This window comes from Coenobita brevimanus, chromosome 46 (genome assembly GCF_032717465.1).
Source record: "Coenobita brevimanus isolate Jiangsu-jjx chromosome 46, ASM3271746v2, whole genome shotgun sequence".
NCBI lineage: Eukaryota > Metazoa > Arthropoda > Malacostraca > Decapoda > Coenobitidae > Coenobita > Coenobita brevimanus.
The window spans coordinates 55,944,943-55,964,008 of NC_136999.1; the positions used below are offsets into that span (position 1 = coordinate 55,944,943).

The window sequence follows — 19,066 nt, forward strand, 5'->3', positions numbered from 1 at the left end:
CTCACCAGTTCAAGCCTGTCTCCCCACTTACCCGAACATCACGCTGGGAGTCACCTTCTTCCTCACTGAACATCACTTTGGTCGTATATTTATTTACTTTCAAGACACGGCACTCACAGACGTCAGCAAAGGTACACACCAATCTGCAATATTGTGCACTATCATCCAGTAGCACATCATTTACATACATCACACTTGAAATAATCCATCCATCACCATTCATTTCTACTCTCATTCCTCTCGTCATCACTACAGTTTTTACCTCTCATAACCCCATCCATATCAGTACTGAACAGCCATGGGGGCACCACACATTCTAATCATACTCCAGCACTGATGTTAAACCACTCCATAGATAACCATCTCCCCTACAAGCTTCACTACCATCCCAAAAACTCATAACAGCAATTCCCCAACTTTCCACATACACAAAACTCTCCACAAACCCTCCAGATTTACCTTGTCATATGCTTTTTCCAGATCCATAGATGCCATAGGTACCTTACAGTCTTTTTCACAAACCGTCACTGCCTGTCTCTTAGCGAAGATTTGATACACGCGTCCCCCACCACTCCCAAACCCACCCTGTTCATCACTCACTAGGCATCCTGATATGTTCCTTACATTCTCCGTGATAATTCTTCCATATTCCTTTCCTGCTTTACTCAACAGACATACAACGATCATATTATGCATTCCTTCGATTATCTTTATTTATTTATGTATTTATTTTTGTACAAGAGCACAGTCTGTCTTTCACTCAGCTGGTATACGTACACCCATCCAAGCTTTACTTCCAACAAACACCTTTTGCCAGCCTCTCCACTACTCCTGATCATCTTTGCATGCATCTCATAAACACCTGATCTCTTGCCAGTCTTCATTCACGTCACAGCTCTCTCCACTTCAGCAGTTGTCACATTCCCTGGCACCGCATTCCATCTCTGCACACCCCCAAAGCCAATCCTGCTTACTGCTGCTCTCCTCTCACCATCCCTATTCATCAGACTTTCACTGCATTATTTCCACATGCTCCTTACGTTACTCTTATTAATGTGTATTCTCCCACTTTCATCCCTCACACTTGCACACTTTTTAGGGTACCACTCACATTTTAAAGTTTGCTCACCTCTCTCCTCAATCCTTTCTTGTTATTAGGATACTTGGCATTCATTTTTCTTAGGCCATTACCCCCCCATCTCACTTTCTCGTATATATATATATATATATATATATATATATATATATATATATATATATATATATATATATATATATATATATATATATATATATATATATATATCCCCGACATTAACACATCTGACCTTCTGGCCCCACTTGTCATCCCCCATCCTCTCCACATGCCCAGACCATCTCAATCTACCTCTCCTCATCACACCACCAATACACTCCAGTCCCATTCTACCTCTCACCTCTTCAGTCGTAGACATAGTCCACCCAGGCCTAACACTTAGGGATGCACAAGACGTCCATCTAATCATTGTCATTTCCGTACGTTTGAGCCCATGAATATCCTCTTCCTTTACTGACCAGGTTTCACTGTCATACAATATTACACTTATAACACATGCCGCATACACAGATCTCTTAGCACGGAGGGAGAGTCCTCTCAATGTCAGGAAAGGCACGAGCTCCTTGAACTTCCAACCACTCCTCACTCTAGCCACAGAGCTAACTCCAACCTCACCCCCAGCACATAACATGTCTCCCATATAATAAAACTCTTACATACACTCAAGAGACTCACTAACAAGTTCAATCCTTTCACGCCTGACAATCTCCACCTGCTCTCCCCGACACAACGCAAACATGAAATCAGCATTATCTTGCAGTCTACCTCTAATACCACTACATCTCTTATGCACCCACTTATCACAAACACTGCACAAAGTGGAATTTCCTTACTTCCCATACCCTTGTGACAGTAACAGCAGCAGTAGTAGTAGTAGTAATAGTAATAATAAAGACTAATACTGAATGACAAAGCATATGCATTCTTGTATCCCTCAGATAGTTAGCTACGTTGGGTGGTAACCATATAACCAAATGTATGCCTGGTGGTCTAGTGAATTAAGACGAGCCAACTGGATATAATATTTAGGAGACTGCATCCGGGGGTGATTTGGGATTATTTCTCACAATGCCAGTCAGGGATTCGTAACTGGTCATTATTCTACGCACCACATAATACCCCATACCACCCTCCCACCACCACTCCACACCACACACCACTCCACACAAAAGCACCCTCCCACGCCACAGCATACCACACCACACCACACAAAACCACCCTCCCACACTACACCACACCACAGAGAATCACCCTCCCACACCACACAAAATCACCTTCCCACACCCACACCACACAAAATCACCTTCCCACACCCACACCACACAAAATCACCTTCCCACACCCACACCACACAAAATCACCTTCCCACACCACACCACACAAAATCACCCTCCCACACCACACCACACAAAATCACCCTCCCACACCACACCACACAAAATCACCCTCCCACACCACACCAAATCACCCTCCCACACCACACCACATAAAATCACCCTTCCACACCACACAAAATCACCCTCCAACAGAGAGAAAGAGAGAGGGAGAGAAAGAGAGAGATAGAGGACGGATACAGCCTCTTTCTTCCCTGTTCTAAATCCTCTGCTATCTGGAAGCACGCTAGTTCGATTCCTTAAGGCAGGGAAGGGTGTGATGATTTTGAATTTCGTTAGAGCGGAGCGACTCGGAGGCGTTTTGTCTGCGGCTACCCTTTTGCGGGATTAGGGCGTCGGGCTTTAGATAGATAGATAGATAGATAGACTTTGGTGAGATTTTACTATTCCCATCGACATGTCCTAACTCCCCCCCCCCCCCCGCCTGGAGTGAGACTGTTATAGCGAAGGAGTGAAGGTAGGTAGGTAGGTAGGTAGGTTGGTTGGTTGGTTGGTAGGTAGGTAGATAGGTAGGTTGGTTTGTTGGTCGGTTGGTCGGATGGTAGGTAGGGAGGTTGGTTGGTTGGTAGGTAGGTAGGTAGGTAGGTGGTTGGTTGGTTGGTAGGGAGGTAGGTAGGTATAGGTGGTTGGTTGGTTGGTAGGGAGGTAGGTAGGTATAGGTGGTAGGTTGGTTGGTAGGGAGGTAGGTAGGTAGGTAGGTGGTTGGTTGGTTGGTAGGGAGGTAGGTAGGTATAGGTGGTTGGTTGGTTGGTAGGGAGGTAGGTAGGTAGGTGGTGGGTAGGTTGGTTGGTAGGTTTGGTAGGTAGGTGGGTAGATATGTTGGTTGGTTGGTAGAGAGGTAGGTAGGTGGGTAGGGAGAGAGAGAGAGAGAGAGAGAGAGAGAGAGAGAGAGAAGGCGCCTCTTGTAAGCTCTCAGGGTGACATGACCTGATACTCTTGTGTGCGTCTGTGTACGTATGTGTATGTAGACCCTTCTTGTGTGCGTCTTTGTGTACTTGTGTGTGTGTGTGTGTGTGTGTGTGTGTGTGTGTGTGTGTGTGTGTGTGTGTGTGTGTGTGTGTGTGTGTTTCTTGTGTGCGTCCTCTATGTGTGTGTTGTGCATGTATATATACCATTCTGTGTGTGTACGTGTGTGTGTGTGTGAGTGTGTGTGTGTATCTTTCTTGTGTGCGCCTTTATGTGTGATGTTTGTGTTTATATATCATTATTGTGTGCGTCTGTTTGTACGTGTGTGTGTGTGTGTGTGTGTGTGTGTGTGTGTGTGTGTGTGTGTGGTGTGTACGTGTGTATGGGTTTGTGTATATGGGTATATACAGTATACATGTGTTTATGTATGTGTGTACGTGTGTGTATTTGTGTGTGTTCCGTATGTGTGTTTATATGTGGGTATTTTTGTGTATGTGTGTAGGTATATGTGTGTATGTATGTTGTGTATGTATTATGCATGTGTGTGTGTTTTACTTAAATGTATTTTTACAGACGCCTCAGGTAATGTACTCTCTCTCTCTCTCTCTCTCTCTCTCTCTCTCTTTCTAATTCATATGCCCTATAGAGTTAGATCAATTGTCCCCCCCCTCTCTCTATCCCCTCTCCACTCCTCACTCTCTCCTTTAACTCTCTCACACCCCTCTCTCCCCACTCACTCACTCCCCTCTCTCTCCCTCTCACTCACCCCTCTCACTCTACCCACTCACCCCTCTCACTCTTCCCACTCACCCCTCTCACTCTTACCACTCACCCCTCTCACTCTTACCACTCACCCCTCTCACTCTTACCACTCACCCCTCTCACTCTACCCACTCACCCCTCTCACTCTTACCACTCACCCCTCTCACTCTACCCACTCACCCCTCTCACTCTTCCTACTCACTCCTCTCACTCTTCCCACTCACCCCTCTCACTCTTACCACTCACCCCTCTCACTCTTACCACTCACCCCTCTCACTCTTCCCACTCACCCCTCTCACTCTTCCCACTCACCCCTCTCACTCTTACCACTCACCCCTCTCACTCTACCCACTCACCCCTCTCACTCTTCCCACTCACCCCTCTCACTCTACCCACTCACCCCTCTCACTCTTACCACTCACCCCTCTCACTCTACCCACTCACCCCTCTCACTCTTACCACTCACCCCTCTCACTCTACCCACTCACCCCTCTCACTCTTCCCACTCACCCCTCTCACTCTTCCCACTCACCCCTCTCACTCTTCCCACTCACCCCTCTCACTCTTACCACTCACCCCTCTCACTCTTCCCACTCACCCCTCTCACTCTTCCCACTCACCCCTCTCACTCTTCCCACTCACCCCTCTCACTCTTACCACTCACCCCTCTCACTCTTCCCACTCACCCCTCTCACTCTTCCCACTCACCCCTCTCACTCTTCCCACTCACCCCTCTCACTCTTCCCACTCACCCCTCTCACTCACTCACCCCTCTCACTCTTACCACTCACCCCTCTCACTCACTCACCCCTCTCACTCTTACCACTCACCCCTCTCACTCACTCACCCCTCTCACTCTTACCACTCACCCCTCTCACTCACTCACCCCTCTCACTCTTACCACTCACCCCTCTCACTCTTACCACTCACCCCTCTCACTCACTCACCCCTCTCACTCTTACCACTCACCCCTCTCACTCTTCCCACTCACCCCTCTCACTCTTACCACTCACCCCTCTCACTCTTACCACTCACCCCTCTCACTCTTACCACTCACCCCTCTCACTCTACCCACTCACCCCTCTCACTCTTACCACTCACCCCTCTCACTCACCCACCCCTCTCACTCTCATTCACCCTCTCACTCTTCCCACTCACCCCTCTCACTCTTACCACTCACCCCTCTCACTCTTACCACTCACCCCTCTCACTCTTACCACTCACCCCTCTCACTCTACCCTCTCACCCCTCTCACTCTTACCACTCACCCCTCTCACTCTACCCACTCACCTCTCTCACTCTTACCACTCACCCCTCTCACTCTTACCACTCACCCCTCTCACTCTTACCACTCACCCCTCTCACTCTTCCCACTCACCCCTCTCACTCTTCCCACTCACCCCTCTCACTCTTCCCACTCACCCCTCTCACTCACTCACCCCTCTCACTCTACCCACTCACCCCTCTCACTCACTCACCCCTCTCACTCTACCCACTCACCCCTCTCACTCTACCCACTCACCCCTCTCACTCACTCACCCCTCTCACTCACTCACCCCTCTCACTCACTCACCACACTCACAAATACCACTCACCCCTCTCACTCACTCACCCCTCTCACTCACTCACCCCTCTCACTCTACCCACTCACCCCTCTCACTCACTCACCCCTCTCACTCACTCACCCCTCTCACTCACTCACCCCTCTCACTCTTCCCACTCACCCCTCTCACTCACTCACCCCTCTCACTCTTCCCACTCACCCCTCTCACTCACTCACCCCTCTCACTCACTCACCCCTCTCACTCACTCACCCCTCTCACTCACTCACCCCTCTCACTCTTCCCACTCACCCTTCTCTCACTCCTTTACTGTAGGTTAGAATATGTGCACTATGGAAAGAGTTATGTTTATTATTATTATTATTATTATTATTATTATTATTATTATTATTTTTGTGGTAGGTGAGGGCGCTCACCATCCACTCACTCGATGTAGTGCTGCTCTCGAGTGTCTGCCCTTTCCTCTCCTCCCTCCTTTCCATCCTTCCTCTTCTGTCTTTCTTTCCTTCATTCTTTCCTTGTCCTTCTGCCTACGGGTGACTTTACACTCCCTCTTCTGTCTTTCTTTCCTTCATTCTTTCCTCTTCCTTCTGCCTGTGGGTGACTCTACACTGAGTGACAAGCCAAATGGTTTCCTGTACACCAGGAAACCATTTACTACGCTGGGTGGTAACCATATAATCAAATTTTGGCGCCTGGTGGTTTGGTGAGTAATTACGGCGCTCCAGTCAGATTGAGCCTGTGTAGGTTTATATCCAAGGGATGGTTGGAGTTGATTGCTCACGTAATGCCACTCAGGGATGAGTGAGGCTGGTCACTCTCATCTTAAATGTCGAGACCAACCGCCTAGCCCCGGGCTCCTAAGCTCCTCGTGGGACAATGTAGGATTGAATGATGCATGAATGGATCGATTATAATAATAATAATAATAATAATAATAATAATAATAATAATATTATTATTATTATTATTATTATAATTATTATTATATTATTATTGTTGTTGTTGTTATTGTTATTAGCATTACTATTAATATTGCTGTTATTATTATTATTATTATTATTATTATTACTAATTATTATTATTATTATTATTATTATTATTATTATTAAGAGTGATTAGGCTCCTAAGACACCGTTTCTTTGAACCTCGGATCTTGTGTTCCTTCCGAGACGTCCCTCTCTCTCTCTCTCTCTCTCTCTCTCTCTCTCTCACCCGTCTCTCCGCCAGGTCATCTACGCGTTGCGGGGCTGGATCGCCTTCGTGGCCTTCATCGACCTAGGGATGGCCATCCAGTGTTTCCTGGACGCTGACTCCTTCCTTGGCACGCAGCTGTACACCGCCGGGGACATCGCTGAGCACGGTGAGGGAGAGAGAGAGAGAGATAGATGGATGGATAGATGGATGGAGGAAGAGAGAGGTGGAAGTAAGAGAAGTGGTTTGGGGTATGAGAGGGGGATGGATGAGTGTCAGAGAGAGAGAGAGGGGAGGTGAAAGGGAAGAAAGAAGGAAAGGAGGAGGGGGAGGGAGGGGAAGAGTAAGGAGGGAAGAGAACAGACGAGAGAGGAAGAGGGTAGGGGGAGGGAGAGGGAGAAAGATAATGAGGGGAAGGGAGAGGGAGGGGAGGAGAGAGAGGAGAGAGGGAAGGGGGGAAGCAGGAGGAAAAGGCAGAGAAGTAGGGGAAAAGGAAGCGTGGGAAGGCAGGATACTTAAATATTTACCTAATGACTGCTCGATGGTGATTTAGGCAATTTTTCTAAGTCCAAATCTTTCCTTAGAACAAGAGCTGCAGTCGGTTTATATGCAGGGGTGGTAGGGGGGTAGGAGGTGTGGCAGGGGTGGGTAGTTGTGAGGTGTGGGTGTGGCAGGGGTAGGGGGTGAGGTGTGGGTGTGGCAGGGGTAGGGGGTGGGGTGTGGGTGTGGCAGGGGTAGGGGGTGAGGTGTGGGTGTGGTAGGGGTAGGGGGTGTAGGTGTGGGTGTGGCAGGGGTAGGGAGTGAGGTGTGGGTGTGGCAAGGGTAGGGGGTGTGGGTGTGGGTGTGGCAGGGGTAGGGGGTGTGGGTATGGCAGGGGAAGGGGGTGTGGGTGTGGGTGGGGTGGGGGGTGTGGTGTGGGTGTGGCAGGGGTAGGGGGTGTGGGTGTGGGTGTGGCAGGGGTAGGGGGTGAGGTGTGGGTGTGGCAGGGGTAGGGGGTGAGGTGTGGGTGTGGGTGTGGCAGGGGTAGCGGGTGAGGTGTGGGTGTGGCAGGGGTAGGGGGTGAGGTGTGGGTGTGGCAGGGGTAGGGGGTGAGGTGTGGGTGTGGCAGGGGTAGGGGGTGAGGTGTGGGTGTGGCAGGGGTAGGGGGTGTGGTGTGGGTGTGGCAGGGGTAGGGGGTGTGGGTGTGGGTGTGGCAGGGGTAGGGGGTGAGGTATGAGTGTGGCAAGGGTAGGGGGTGAGGTGTGGGTGTGGCAGGGGTAGGGGGTGTGGGTGTGGGTGTGGCAGGGGTAGGGGGTGAGGTGTGGGTGTGGCACGGGTAGGGGGTGTGGTGTAGGTGTGGCAGGGGTAGGGGGTGAGGGGTAGGTGTGGCAGGGGTAGGGGGTGTGGTGTGGGTGTGGCAGGGGTAGGGGTGTGGTGTGGGTGTGGCAGGGGTAGGGGGTGAGGTGTGGATGTGGCAGGGGTAGGGGGTGTGGTGTGGGTGTGGCAGGGGTAGGGGGTGTGGTGTGGGTGTGGCAGGGGTAGGGGGTGTGACAGATCCCTAACCCATTCATTTTACCTCAGTTTATTGAAGTGTCAGATTGGCGGGTTAATTTGACTAGTAACCAAGGAGACTCATATCTACTCTTTGCTCTCCATGACCTCATTACGGCATCATTTAACCCCGTCTCTCCCGTTAATGACCTTGGATAACTAATTTTAGGTCATATTAGGTCACCAATTACCGTTTATATCCTGGTGAGAGAGAGAAAGAGAGAGAGAGAGAATTATGTATGCAAATCCATGGCAGTTTTTGAGATGCTTTGGCCGTGTGTAGGGGATGGAGAATGAGAAACTGACTAGGAGAGCATGTGAGTGAGGTGAAGGGGGAGGGGGAGACTGAGGATGAGATGGAGGGATGGAGTGGGGAGATGTAATAAGTGAGAGGTGTGTGAGTTGAAGGGAGGGCAGCGAAATAGCAGAGAAGAGGGCCACATGGAGGCGATTTGTTTGTGGCCGCCCATTACGGGATTAATGTCTTTGGCTATAGAACTTACCGTATTAATATTCCCGATCTTTGGGGGATATTATTGTCTCCTCTCCTAGTTAGTCTCACCTCATCCCTCCTAATAACCTCTTCCTCCCCCTCTCCCCCTCCACCTCACTCACATACACTCTGCTAGTCAGTCTCAACACCTCTTCCGTAGCGAATTATCCTGCCCTTTATCTTCAGTGTCCTCTTATTGAATAGTAATACCATAAAAGAGAATGTCAAGGTGTGATATGCAGAATAAATTGCTAAGGAAAAAGCGCTACGAAGGCTCACATAACGTGGGAGTCCCTTCTGTATTGGTTAGCACATGGACGGTGGAGGTGGAAGGTCCGGAGTTCGATTCTTGGACCGGTCGGACTGTCGAGTATAGTTTGTTTCCCCCGTGTCTCCATCTACCACTGAAATATACGGCTCAGTCTGCTGATGTGGGCGTAGCTGTGACCGTGGAAGTAGCGCGAGAGGAAAAGTATCTTAGGTCTTAGTTACTAGGAATAAAACAGGTCTTACTAGGAATAAAACCTAATAAAACGGGTCTTACTAGGAATAAAACAGGTCTTACTAGGAATAAAACAGGCCTTACTAGGAATAAAACAGGTCTTACTAGGAATAAAACAGGTCTTAGTTACTAGAAATAAAATAGGTCTTACTAGGAATAAAACAGGTCTTACTAGGAATAAAACAGGCCTTACTAGGAATAAAACAGGTCTTACTAGTAATAAAACAGGTCTTACTAGTAATAAAACAGGTCTTACTAGGAATAAAACAGGCCTTACTAGTAATAAAACAGGTCTTACTAGGAATAAAATAGGTCTTAGTTACTAGGAATAAAACAGGCCTTAAGTACGACAGGGGATTGACCATAAATATATTCGTATCTGGGAACATTGCGATTTTCATTCCTTATTTACGACTGAAAATTAACCGCCACTTTTTGAATCCTGAGCGGGAGATTAACCCCTTCAATCCGTTGCCGCCTTGTTTGTTTACATTCTTGGTCTCCGGATGATGTTATTCAGTTTTGGGGTGATTTTTATTTTATTTTGGGGTTATTGGAGGCAATTTTTAAACCCTACAGTTAATATAATATCTTCTGAGCTTAGAGTCATGTTCAGAGAGCAGGTATGAAATAAATATACCCCTTTCACTTTAACTTGACGTATAATTGTCATCCCTCATCTTGAATGCGGAGTTCATAGCAGTAGATTGACGCTAGAATATCATGCTAGTCACGAAGAAGTGCTATGGAAACAATGTAGAGCCGTAGCATTGTCTTATACCAATGAGCATCGTGAAATAAGCTGCAAAACGACGAAAATCTTGGCCAAGTTAAGGTGACAGGATTATAGTACGCAGTTGTATGAAGATTAAAATACGGAAAAGATCTGAATATTTTATAGTACCGAAAAAATATAAAACTTCGAACTGGCAGTGAGAAAAAGTAGCGCGCGAAATTTGAAAACAAGCCAAAAATTTCCGAAGACAAAACTAAATGAATTAAAATAAGTAAATAAATAAAATGAATAAATAAAAAATAAATATAAAGAAGTAGATAAAAAGGTAGATAAATAAATAAACTAGAAATGAAAAAGTGACCGCCCCGACCGCACGCTTCCCGCCAAAAGGGTTCCAATATTTTTACCCCGGGAGACGCAACCCGCTGCGCTTTTGTTTGTTTATTTGTCTCGGGAGTTGAAGGTTGTCTGTTGTCCATTTTTTATATATAGAAAACGTGAGGAATAAAAATGTTTAAGATATTTACCTGCCGATAGATGGAGAGAGAGAGAGAGAGAGAGAGAGAGAGAGAGAGAGAGAGAGAGGAGTCCGTATGAGGAGGAGAGCTGATGAGGTGAAAAAATCTTTGACTCCACCCGGTTTAGAAGAGCTCTGTGTACTGAATAAAGTCCTTGTCCGAAGCCAGTGTACAGGGGTAAAGACAACAAGGGGTCGGTTTAGCACAGGGAGTCTCTGAGAAGCTAATTTTGCGAGGGTAGTAGTGTGATTTTTTCGTGACATCAGGAGAAAAAGAAATACTGAGGGCCTTGAGAAATGGTGAAGCATTGAGCTGTCTTCTTCTTCTTCTTTGCCATTTTCCTCCTCCTCCTCCATCATCATCATCATCATCATCATTTTCTTCTTCTTCTTCTTCTATCTATTCTATTTCTATATACCTAGGCTGCTTCCCCCAAGAAAAGGGAGGTAGCCGAGACAGGACGACTCACTCTCCATTTACTCATCCATTCAAACACATTCATTCGCATCTTAGCTCCAAAGGGGAGAACGGACAGATCCTCACCGCATCACACCGCACAAGGGTCAACTGCGCAATGCAATCAGTGACATCCGCAGCAGGGCCCGACAGCAGAACTGGTTTACCCCTGCCACATCATAACAGATCCATCCCCTTACCCGCACCTGACCTGACTAGCTGATCAGACCAAATGCGGGAGAATATCCCCTCAGGGCTGCGTCATCACTTATTCATTCACAATTTCTCTCCATTTATTTCTGTCACGCACAGCCACTCTTCCTTGCTCAACAGACATCCCTCTCGCATCCAGCGCTCTCTTCACACTGTCCATCCATCCTATTCGTGGTCTTCCTCTCAACCTTACACCTCTCACATCAGATCTAGTTATCTTTTTCACCAATCGCTCATTATCTTCTTACTATTATTATTATTATTATTATTATTATTATTTTTATTATTATTATTATTATTATTATTAAAGGATGGTCATATGGAAGTGGAGCTGTGGTGGCTAGGTGGTTTGCGTACCATCCTTGCAGTCCGTATACCCCAGATCAAGGGTTCAAATCTCAATCGGGCTGACATTTAAAGTGGATGCTGGTATACTCATTTTGCTCTAGCGTGGCTTAAAATTGCTAGTCACGAGGAAGTGCTGTGGAAAGGCAGCAGGGAACTGAAGAGGTTAATGAGGCTTCAGTCAGTATTCTTGTAACTTAAGGAAGCTCCCTAACATCTTTTCCTAAGCGATTTATTTTGCTTATTACACCTTACTGCCCTTTTCTGTGTTACATTAATCCTTCCAATATCGCCATACTCTGCATAAAGCTCCCTAACATCTTTTCCAAAGCGATTTATTTTATTACACCTTACTGTCCTCCTCTGTGTTACAAAAATCCTTCCAGTATCGCCATACTCTGCATAAATAACGTACAAAAGGAGAGAAAAGGAAGGAAGGAGATGAAGGAAGGAAGGAGGGATAGGGAGAGAAAGAAAAGAGGGAGACAGGTAGAGAAAGAAGGAGAAAGAGGTAGTTGTAGGAAGGATTTAGGACACTAGAGAGAGATGCTAGTCACGAGAGAGAGAGAGAGATGAGAGCCGTAGTATTGTCTTTTTCTGCCACTGAGCTATGTGAAATAAGCTGCAAAAGGACGAAAATCTGAGAGAGAAGGAGAGAGAGTGTAGAGGGAAGGAGGGAAGAGGAAGGAAGGAAAAGAGAGAAAGAAAGAGAGAGAAGGAGAGAGAGACGAGGGAAGGAAGGAAAAGAGAGAAAGAAAGAGAGAGAAGGAGAGAGAAACTTGGGGAAGAAGAGAAAGAATGCTAAATGTAAGAAAGGAGAGAGAGAGAGAGAGAGAGAGAGAGAGAGAGAGAGAGAGAGAGGTTGGAAAGGCCCAGGCGTATAAAAGTATTGTTGATATTTTGTATTTAAAAGGTTGGTAGGTGTGTTTTGAGAGAGAGAGAGAGAGAGAGAGAGAGAGTAAAGGGCTAGGTGGAGAAGAGAGAGAGAGGGGAAGGATGGGGGAATTGAAAGAAGAAGGAAGAGAGAGAGAGAGAGAGAGTAAAGGGCTAGGTGGAGAAGAGAGAGAGAGGGGAAGGATGGGGGAATTGAAAGAAGAAGGAAGAGAGAGAGAGAGAGAGAGAGAAGAGTGATGAGAATGGAGGAAGAAGAAAGGAGAGGGGAGTGGAGGGAGGAAGATAAGAGTGAGGGTAGAGAGGGAGGGAGGAGGGGAGAGGAGGGGTTGGAGAGAAGGGAGGGAGGGAGGGAGAGGAGGAAAAGAGGGTAGGATGTGGGAAGGCCAAGGACAAAGTGGTGAGATAGGAGGGAGGCAGGGAGGGAGGGAGGCAGGGAGGCAGGGAGGGAAAGAGGAATGATGGAGGAAAAGACAGAAGGAAGGAGGGAGGGAAGGAGAAAAAGAAGGAGGGAGGGAAGGAAGGAAAGAAAGAGGGAGGGAGGCAGGGAGGGAAGGAAGGAGGGAGGGAGGGAGGGAAGGAAAGAGGGAGGCAGGGAGGGAAGGAAGGAGGGAGGGAGGGAGGGAAGGAAGGAGGGAGGGAGGGAGGGAGGGAGGGAAGGAAGGAGGGAGGAATTGAAAGAAGAAGAAGAGAGGGAGAGGGGGAGAGAGAGAGAGAGAGAGGGAGGGGGGGAGAGAAGGAGGGAGGAAGGGAGGAAGAAGAAAGGAGAGGGGAGTGGAGGGAGGAAGATAAGAGTGAGGGTAGAGAGGGAGGGAGCAGGGGAGAGGGGAGAGGAGGGGTTGGAGAGAAGGGAGGGAGGGAGGGAGAGGAGGAAAAGAGGGTAGGATGTGGGAAGGCCAAGGACAAAGTGGTGAGATAGGAGGGAGGCAGGGAGGGAGGGAGAGAAGGAAGGAGGGAGGCAGGGAGGGAGAGAAGGAAGGAGGGAGGGAGGGAAGGAAAGAAGGAAGGAAGGTGAGAAAGAAAGAGGGAGGAAGGGAAGGAGAGAAGGAAGGAAGGAAGGAGAGAAAGAAAGAAGGATAGAAGGAAGGAGGGAGGGAAGGAAGGAAGGAAAGAAAGAGGGAGGGAAGGAAGGAGGGAGGGAAGGAAAGAAGGAAGGAAGGAAGGAGAGAAAAAAAGAAGAATGAAAGGAGGGAGGGAGAAGAGGAGGCAAAGAAAGAGGAAGGAGGGAAGGAAGAGAGGTAGGGAGGAGGAGGAGGAGGAAGGAAGGAAGGAAGGGAGGGAGAAAGATAGGAAAGAAGACAGCGAGATAAGGAGGAAGGAGGGATGATGGAGGGAAGGAAGAGAGGAAGGAGAAAGAGAGAAAGGGGAGGAAAGGAAGACAGAAGGAAAGAAGGAAACAAACAAACAGAGGAAGGAGGGAAAGAGAGAGAGAGAGAGGAAAAATGACTTTGAGAAATAGAAGGAAAATGAAGGAAAGACGAAAGAAAAGGAAAAGAAGGGAAGGAAGGAAGGAAGAAAAGGAGGAAAGAAGGAAGGAAGAAAAGGAGGAAAGAAGGAAGGAAGGAAAGGAGGAAAGAAGGAAGGAAGAAAAGGAGGAAAGAAGGAAGGAAAAGTGAGGGAAAGGATAAAGTAAGGAAGGAATGAAGGAAGACGGAAGGAAGGAAGGAAGAAGGAAGAAAAGAATGAATGAAGGAAGGAAGAAGGAAGAAAAGAATGAATGAATGAAGGAAGGAAGAAAATAACTAAGAGAGTAAGGAAGGAAGGAAGAAGGAAGGAAGGAATTAAGTAGGAAAAGATAGGAAGGAAGGAGAGAAGAAAGGAAGAAAGAAAGGAAAGAAGGAGGGAAGAAGGAAGGAAGGAAGGAAGTATGGAGGAAAGAAAGAGTTGGACAGGTAAGAAGCAAAAAGCTGTTGTGCATCAGTATTATGACACTCAGACAATGCCACCTCCCTCCCTTCCTCCCTCCCTCCCTCCCTTCCCCCCTCCTTCTTTCCCTCCTTCTCTCCTGTCCCTCCCTCCCTCCCTCCTTCCCTCTGTCCCTCCCTCCCTCCCTCTTTCCCTCCCTCCCTCCTTCCTACCTCTCTTTCTTTCCCTTTTCCTCCTTCCCTCCCTCCCTCCCTCCTTTCCCTCCCTCTTTCCCTCCCTCCCTCCCTCATCCCCTCACTCCTTCGCTCCTTCTTTCCCTCCTTCCCTCCCTCCCTCTATCCTTCCCTCCCTTCCCTCCTCTTTCCTTCCCCTTACCTCCTTTCCTTGCTTCCCTCCCTCTCTCCTTCTCTCCCCCCTTCTCCCTTCCCTTCTCTTTCCTTCCCTTTACCTCCTTTCCTTCCCTCCCTCCCTCCTTCCCTTCTTCCTACTTCCCTTCTTTCCTCCCTCCCTCCTTCCCATCTCTCTTTCCTTCTCATTCTCTCTCCCTCCTTCTTCTTTACCTCTCATTTTCTTCCTCCCTCGCTTCTTTCTCTCCTTCCTCCTTTCCTCTCTTTATTTTCTTTCTCCTCTCTCTCTCTCTCTCTCTCTCTCTCTCTCTCTCTCTCTCTCACTTCCTCAGTATGTTTCTCTCTTTATGCTGTGTGACCTTGACTTTAAAGACAATTCGAGAGAGAGAGAGAGAGAGAGAGAGAGAGAGAGATTACTTTCATCCTTGCCTAACCCACACTCCTTCCACCAAGTTTGGCCTAAATCGGATGAAGACTGAGCTGACCTACTGTTCTGAAAGTGGACTCTCTGCTTCCTTGGCTGATCCTCAACCCTTCCACGTAGTTTCATTCAAATCGGACGAGAAGGAGCATTCCGAGAGCACAACACCCTCTTCCACCAACTGTTTCTTTCTCTCCCTCGCTCTCTCCCTCCCTCCCTCTATCTTTTTCCCTCCCTCCCTCCCTCCCTCTATCTCTTTCCCTCCCTCTCTCCTTCTGCCTCTTTCCCTCCCTCCCTCTCTGTGTCACTTCCCTCCCTCCCTCCGTCCCTTTCTCTCTTTCCCTCCCTCCCTCCATTCTTCCTACCTTTCTCCTTCTTGCCTGACCCCTAACCCATCCAGAGTATGACCAAGCCCTTTAACGTTGACCTCATGTTCTAAAATATAATTGGTTCCCTTGTTGGGTGACCCTCAACTCTTCCACCAAGTTTGGTTAAAATCGAATAAAAATTTGGATTGATTTTTCACACACACACACACACACACACACACACACACACACACACACACACACACACACACACACACACACACATACCATCATCATCATCATTAACTCACCCCTACTTCACACACACACACACACACACACACACACACACACACACACACACACACACACACACACACACACACACACACACACACACACACACATACCATCATCATCATCTCACCCCTACTTCACACACACACACACACACACACACACACACACACACACACACACACACACACACACACACACACAGCCTCTCTAGTATGCAACTGGTCATATCTGGAACCGTCCGCCATCTTTGTTTGTTTGTTTGTTTGTTTTGAAGGCGGTCTTGTGTTTTGTGTATAAAAGTGAAAATAATGAATTCTCTCTGTCTGTCTGTCTGTCTGTCTGTCTGTCTCTCTCTCTCTCTCTCTCTCTCTCTCTCTCTCTCTCTCAGCCACTCTCCCAGCAGCATCAGGTATCATACAGTGTTTCACAAAAGTTTGCCCCAAGAGCTGCAGTAGTCGTGAGAGAGAGAGAGAGAGAGAGAGACAGACAGACAGTGTATATATATAAAGGTGGTGGCGACCATCATCCACTCACTTGATGTAGTGCTGCCTACTTCTTCCTTAGTCTCTATCATTCTTTTTCTGTGCCTGTCCTCCTCTCTTCCTATTTCTCACCATCATCCATTCACTTGATGTAGTGCTGCCTACTTCTTCCTTAGCCTTTATCATTCTTTTTCTGTGTCTGCCCTCCTCTCTTCATATTTCTCCCATCTTTCCTGTCACTTCTTATTGCTTTTCTTTCCTTTACAGGTGGCTTTACATTGAGTGACAAGCCAAATGGTTTCCTGTAAGCCAAGAAACCATTTACAACGCTGGGTGGTAACCATATCACCAAACCATACGTGCTCCCTACGTGTCAGCAAGTGGGTTGGTGGAGGGTTAGTGCCCCTCCCCGTAAAACAAATAACTCAAAGTCAAATGGCCACCCCTTACGGGATTATGGCGTCTGGCAATAGATAGATAGATAGACTTTGAATATACTTCGAATAAAACCCTAGGAAGGTATGTTAGAGTGAGGGGAGGAGAGTGTGTGAGAAAGTGAGCGAGAGGGAGAGTAGGAGTGTGTGAGAGAGTGAGTGAAAGTGAGATTGTGTGTGTGTGTGTGTGTGTGTGTGTGTGTGTGTGTGTGTGTGTGTGTGATATAGAGAGTCAGTGAGAGGAGGAGGGGATGGGTGTGTGAGTGTGTGGGGCAGTGCGTGGAGTGAGATAGAGGGGTAAGTGTGTGGGAGACGGCGAGTGGGAATGAGAGGCCTGCCATAAAAGAGGGTCTAAATCAATAAGAAGGTTACAATAGGGTGGCACTTGAGAGAGAGAGAGAGAGAGAGAGAGAGAGAGAGAGACACACACACACACACACACACACACACACACACACACACACACACACACACACACACACACTCACGAAACAATCCAAGCTTCTTATTACTACTACTATTACTACTACTACTACTACTACTACTGCTAGTTATAATAATAATAATAATAATAGTAATAATAATAATAGTAATAATAATAATAATACCGGTAATAATAATAATAATAATAATAATAATAATACCGGTAATAATAATAATAATAATAATAATAATAATAATAATAATAATCTACACCTTATGCCTATACTCAGACGCTCTCTCTCTCTCTCTCTCTCTCTCTCTCTCTCTCTCTCTCTCTCTCTCTCCACACATAACCCGTAATTTTGGAGAGAGAGAGAGAGAGAGAGAGAGAGAGAGAGAGAGAGAGTGTCCAAAGATAAACAGGACCCGGAGTTGAAAAGTCAGTAACAAGAGCATTCGGAGAGCGTATACCTCCATCAGCTCAGCCTTGGGTTCCTTCTTCCTCGCATAAAAAAATAAAACCCCCTTTGACCTTGACCTTTGACCTTTGACACCCAGAATGTAATCACCTGTTGCTCTTATGCTCCTTGGTCATTATCGCAAATCAGGTCTAATTATGTCCAATAGTTTTTCCGTAATTTTGGTAACAGACAGACAGACAGAGAGGTAGATAGACAGACAGAAAGACAGACAGACGGATAGACAGACAGACAGACAAATAGGCAGATAGACTGACATACAAACAGACGGACAGACAGATAGATAGACAGACAGACAGACAGACAGACAGATATACAAACAGACAGACAGACAGACAGACAAATAGGCTGACAGACTGACACAGACAGACAGAAATCGAGCCAAAAACATAAGCTCCATACTTGAGAGAGAGAGAGAGAGAGAGAGAGAGAGAGAGAGGGGGGGGAACAGGAGAGAGGAAAGGTGACTGTGTGAGAGAGAGAGAGAGAGAGAGAGAGAGAGAGAGAGAGAGAGAGAGAGAGAGAGAGAGAAAGAGGGGGGAACAGGAGAGAGGAAAGGTGGCTGTGTGAGAGAGAGAGAGAGAGAGAGAGAGGTTGGAGAGGTGCCGAGGAGAGGCTAAGCAGAATGGAGGGAGAGATAAGGTAAGTGGAGGAGGAGGAGGAGGAAGAGGAAGATAGGAGGAGGAGGAGGAGGAAAAAGATAGGAGGAGAGGAAGGAAGAGGGAAAGTAATGATGGCAGGAAAATAAAAGTGGGCCAAGAGAGAGAGAGAGAGAGAGAGAGAGAGAGAGAGAGGATGGCAGAAAAATGAAAATGAACGAAGATGTAAAAGATGATGAGAGAGAGAGAGAGAGAGAGAGGAGTCTGATCATTCGTCACTAGAAGCTCACCTGGCTGTAATTTGATGTGGGGAACGGCACAGTCTGCAGGTGTGGGCGTGCATGTAGGATTGGGAAATGAATAAGTAACGCAGGATTGACATTACTAGCCCTGAGCCGTACCCGGAGGACGCAAGAAGTCGCCCTCCCTCCCTCCCTCCCACCCCGCTTGCTATACTCAGTGCACCTGATTCTAATATTAATCTATTTTTACAACACAGCACTGAGGATGAAGAAGTGAAAATTTTAGCTCGTTACAATAAAAAGCAATAATCCAGTAAGTCTGAAGTGCATTGGAAGAGTTCGAGTCCTGATTCATTGCTTCGGAACCCCAGACTTGTAAAAGAATTCAAAACAGTTCCATTATATTGTTTCGAAGCTGCGCCGGGAGCGAACGAGATCAGGCGACTTGAATGGGTGGAAATGTCGCTTCACTAGTTCGAAACTCCGGATGTATAATAGTATTCTGTGTAGTTTCATCAGTATGGTGCTGGAGAGGGACGCCTTCACGTGCTGACACGGACATACGTG

General features: G+C 47.3%; 1 protein-coding gene across 1 annotated transcript in view; it reads left to right on the forward strand.

Annotated features, from left to right (window-relative positions):
• Positions 1-19,066, forward strand: part of LOC145398741 (ergosterol biosynthetic protein 28 homolog) — a 47,691-nt gene that overhangs the window by 13,280 nt on the left and 15,345 nt on the right. Inside the window, exon 3 of the mRNA XM_080271538.1 lies at positions 6,951-7,083. Within this exon, the coding sequence (XP_080127664.1) occupies positions 6,951-7,083 (133 nt within the window). The remainder of the gene's footprint in view (positions 1-6,950; positions 7,084-19,066) is intronic.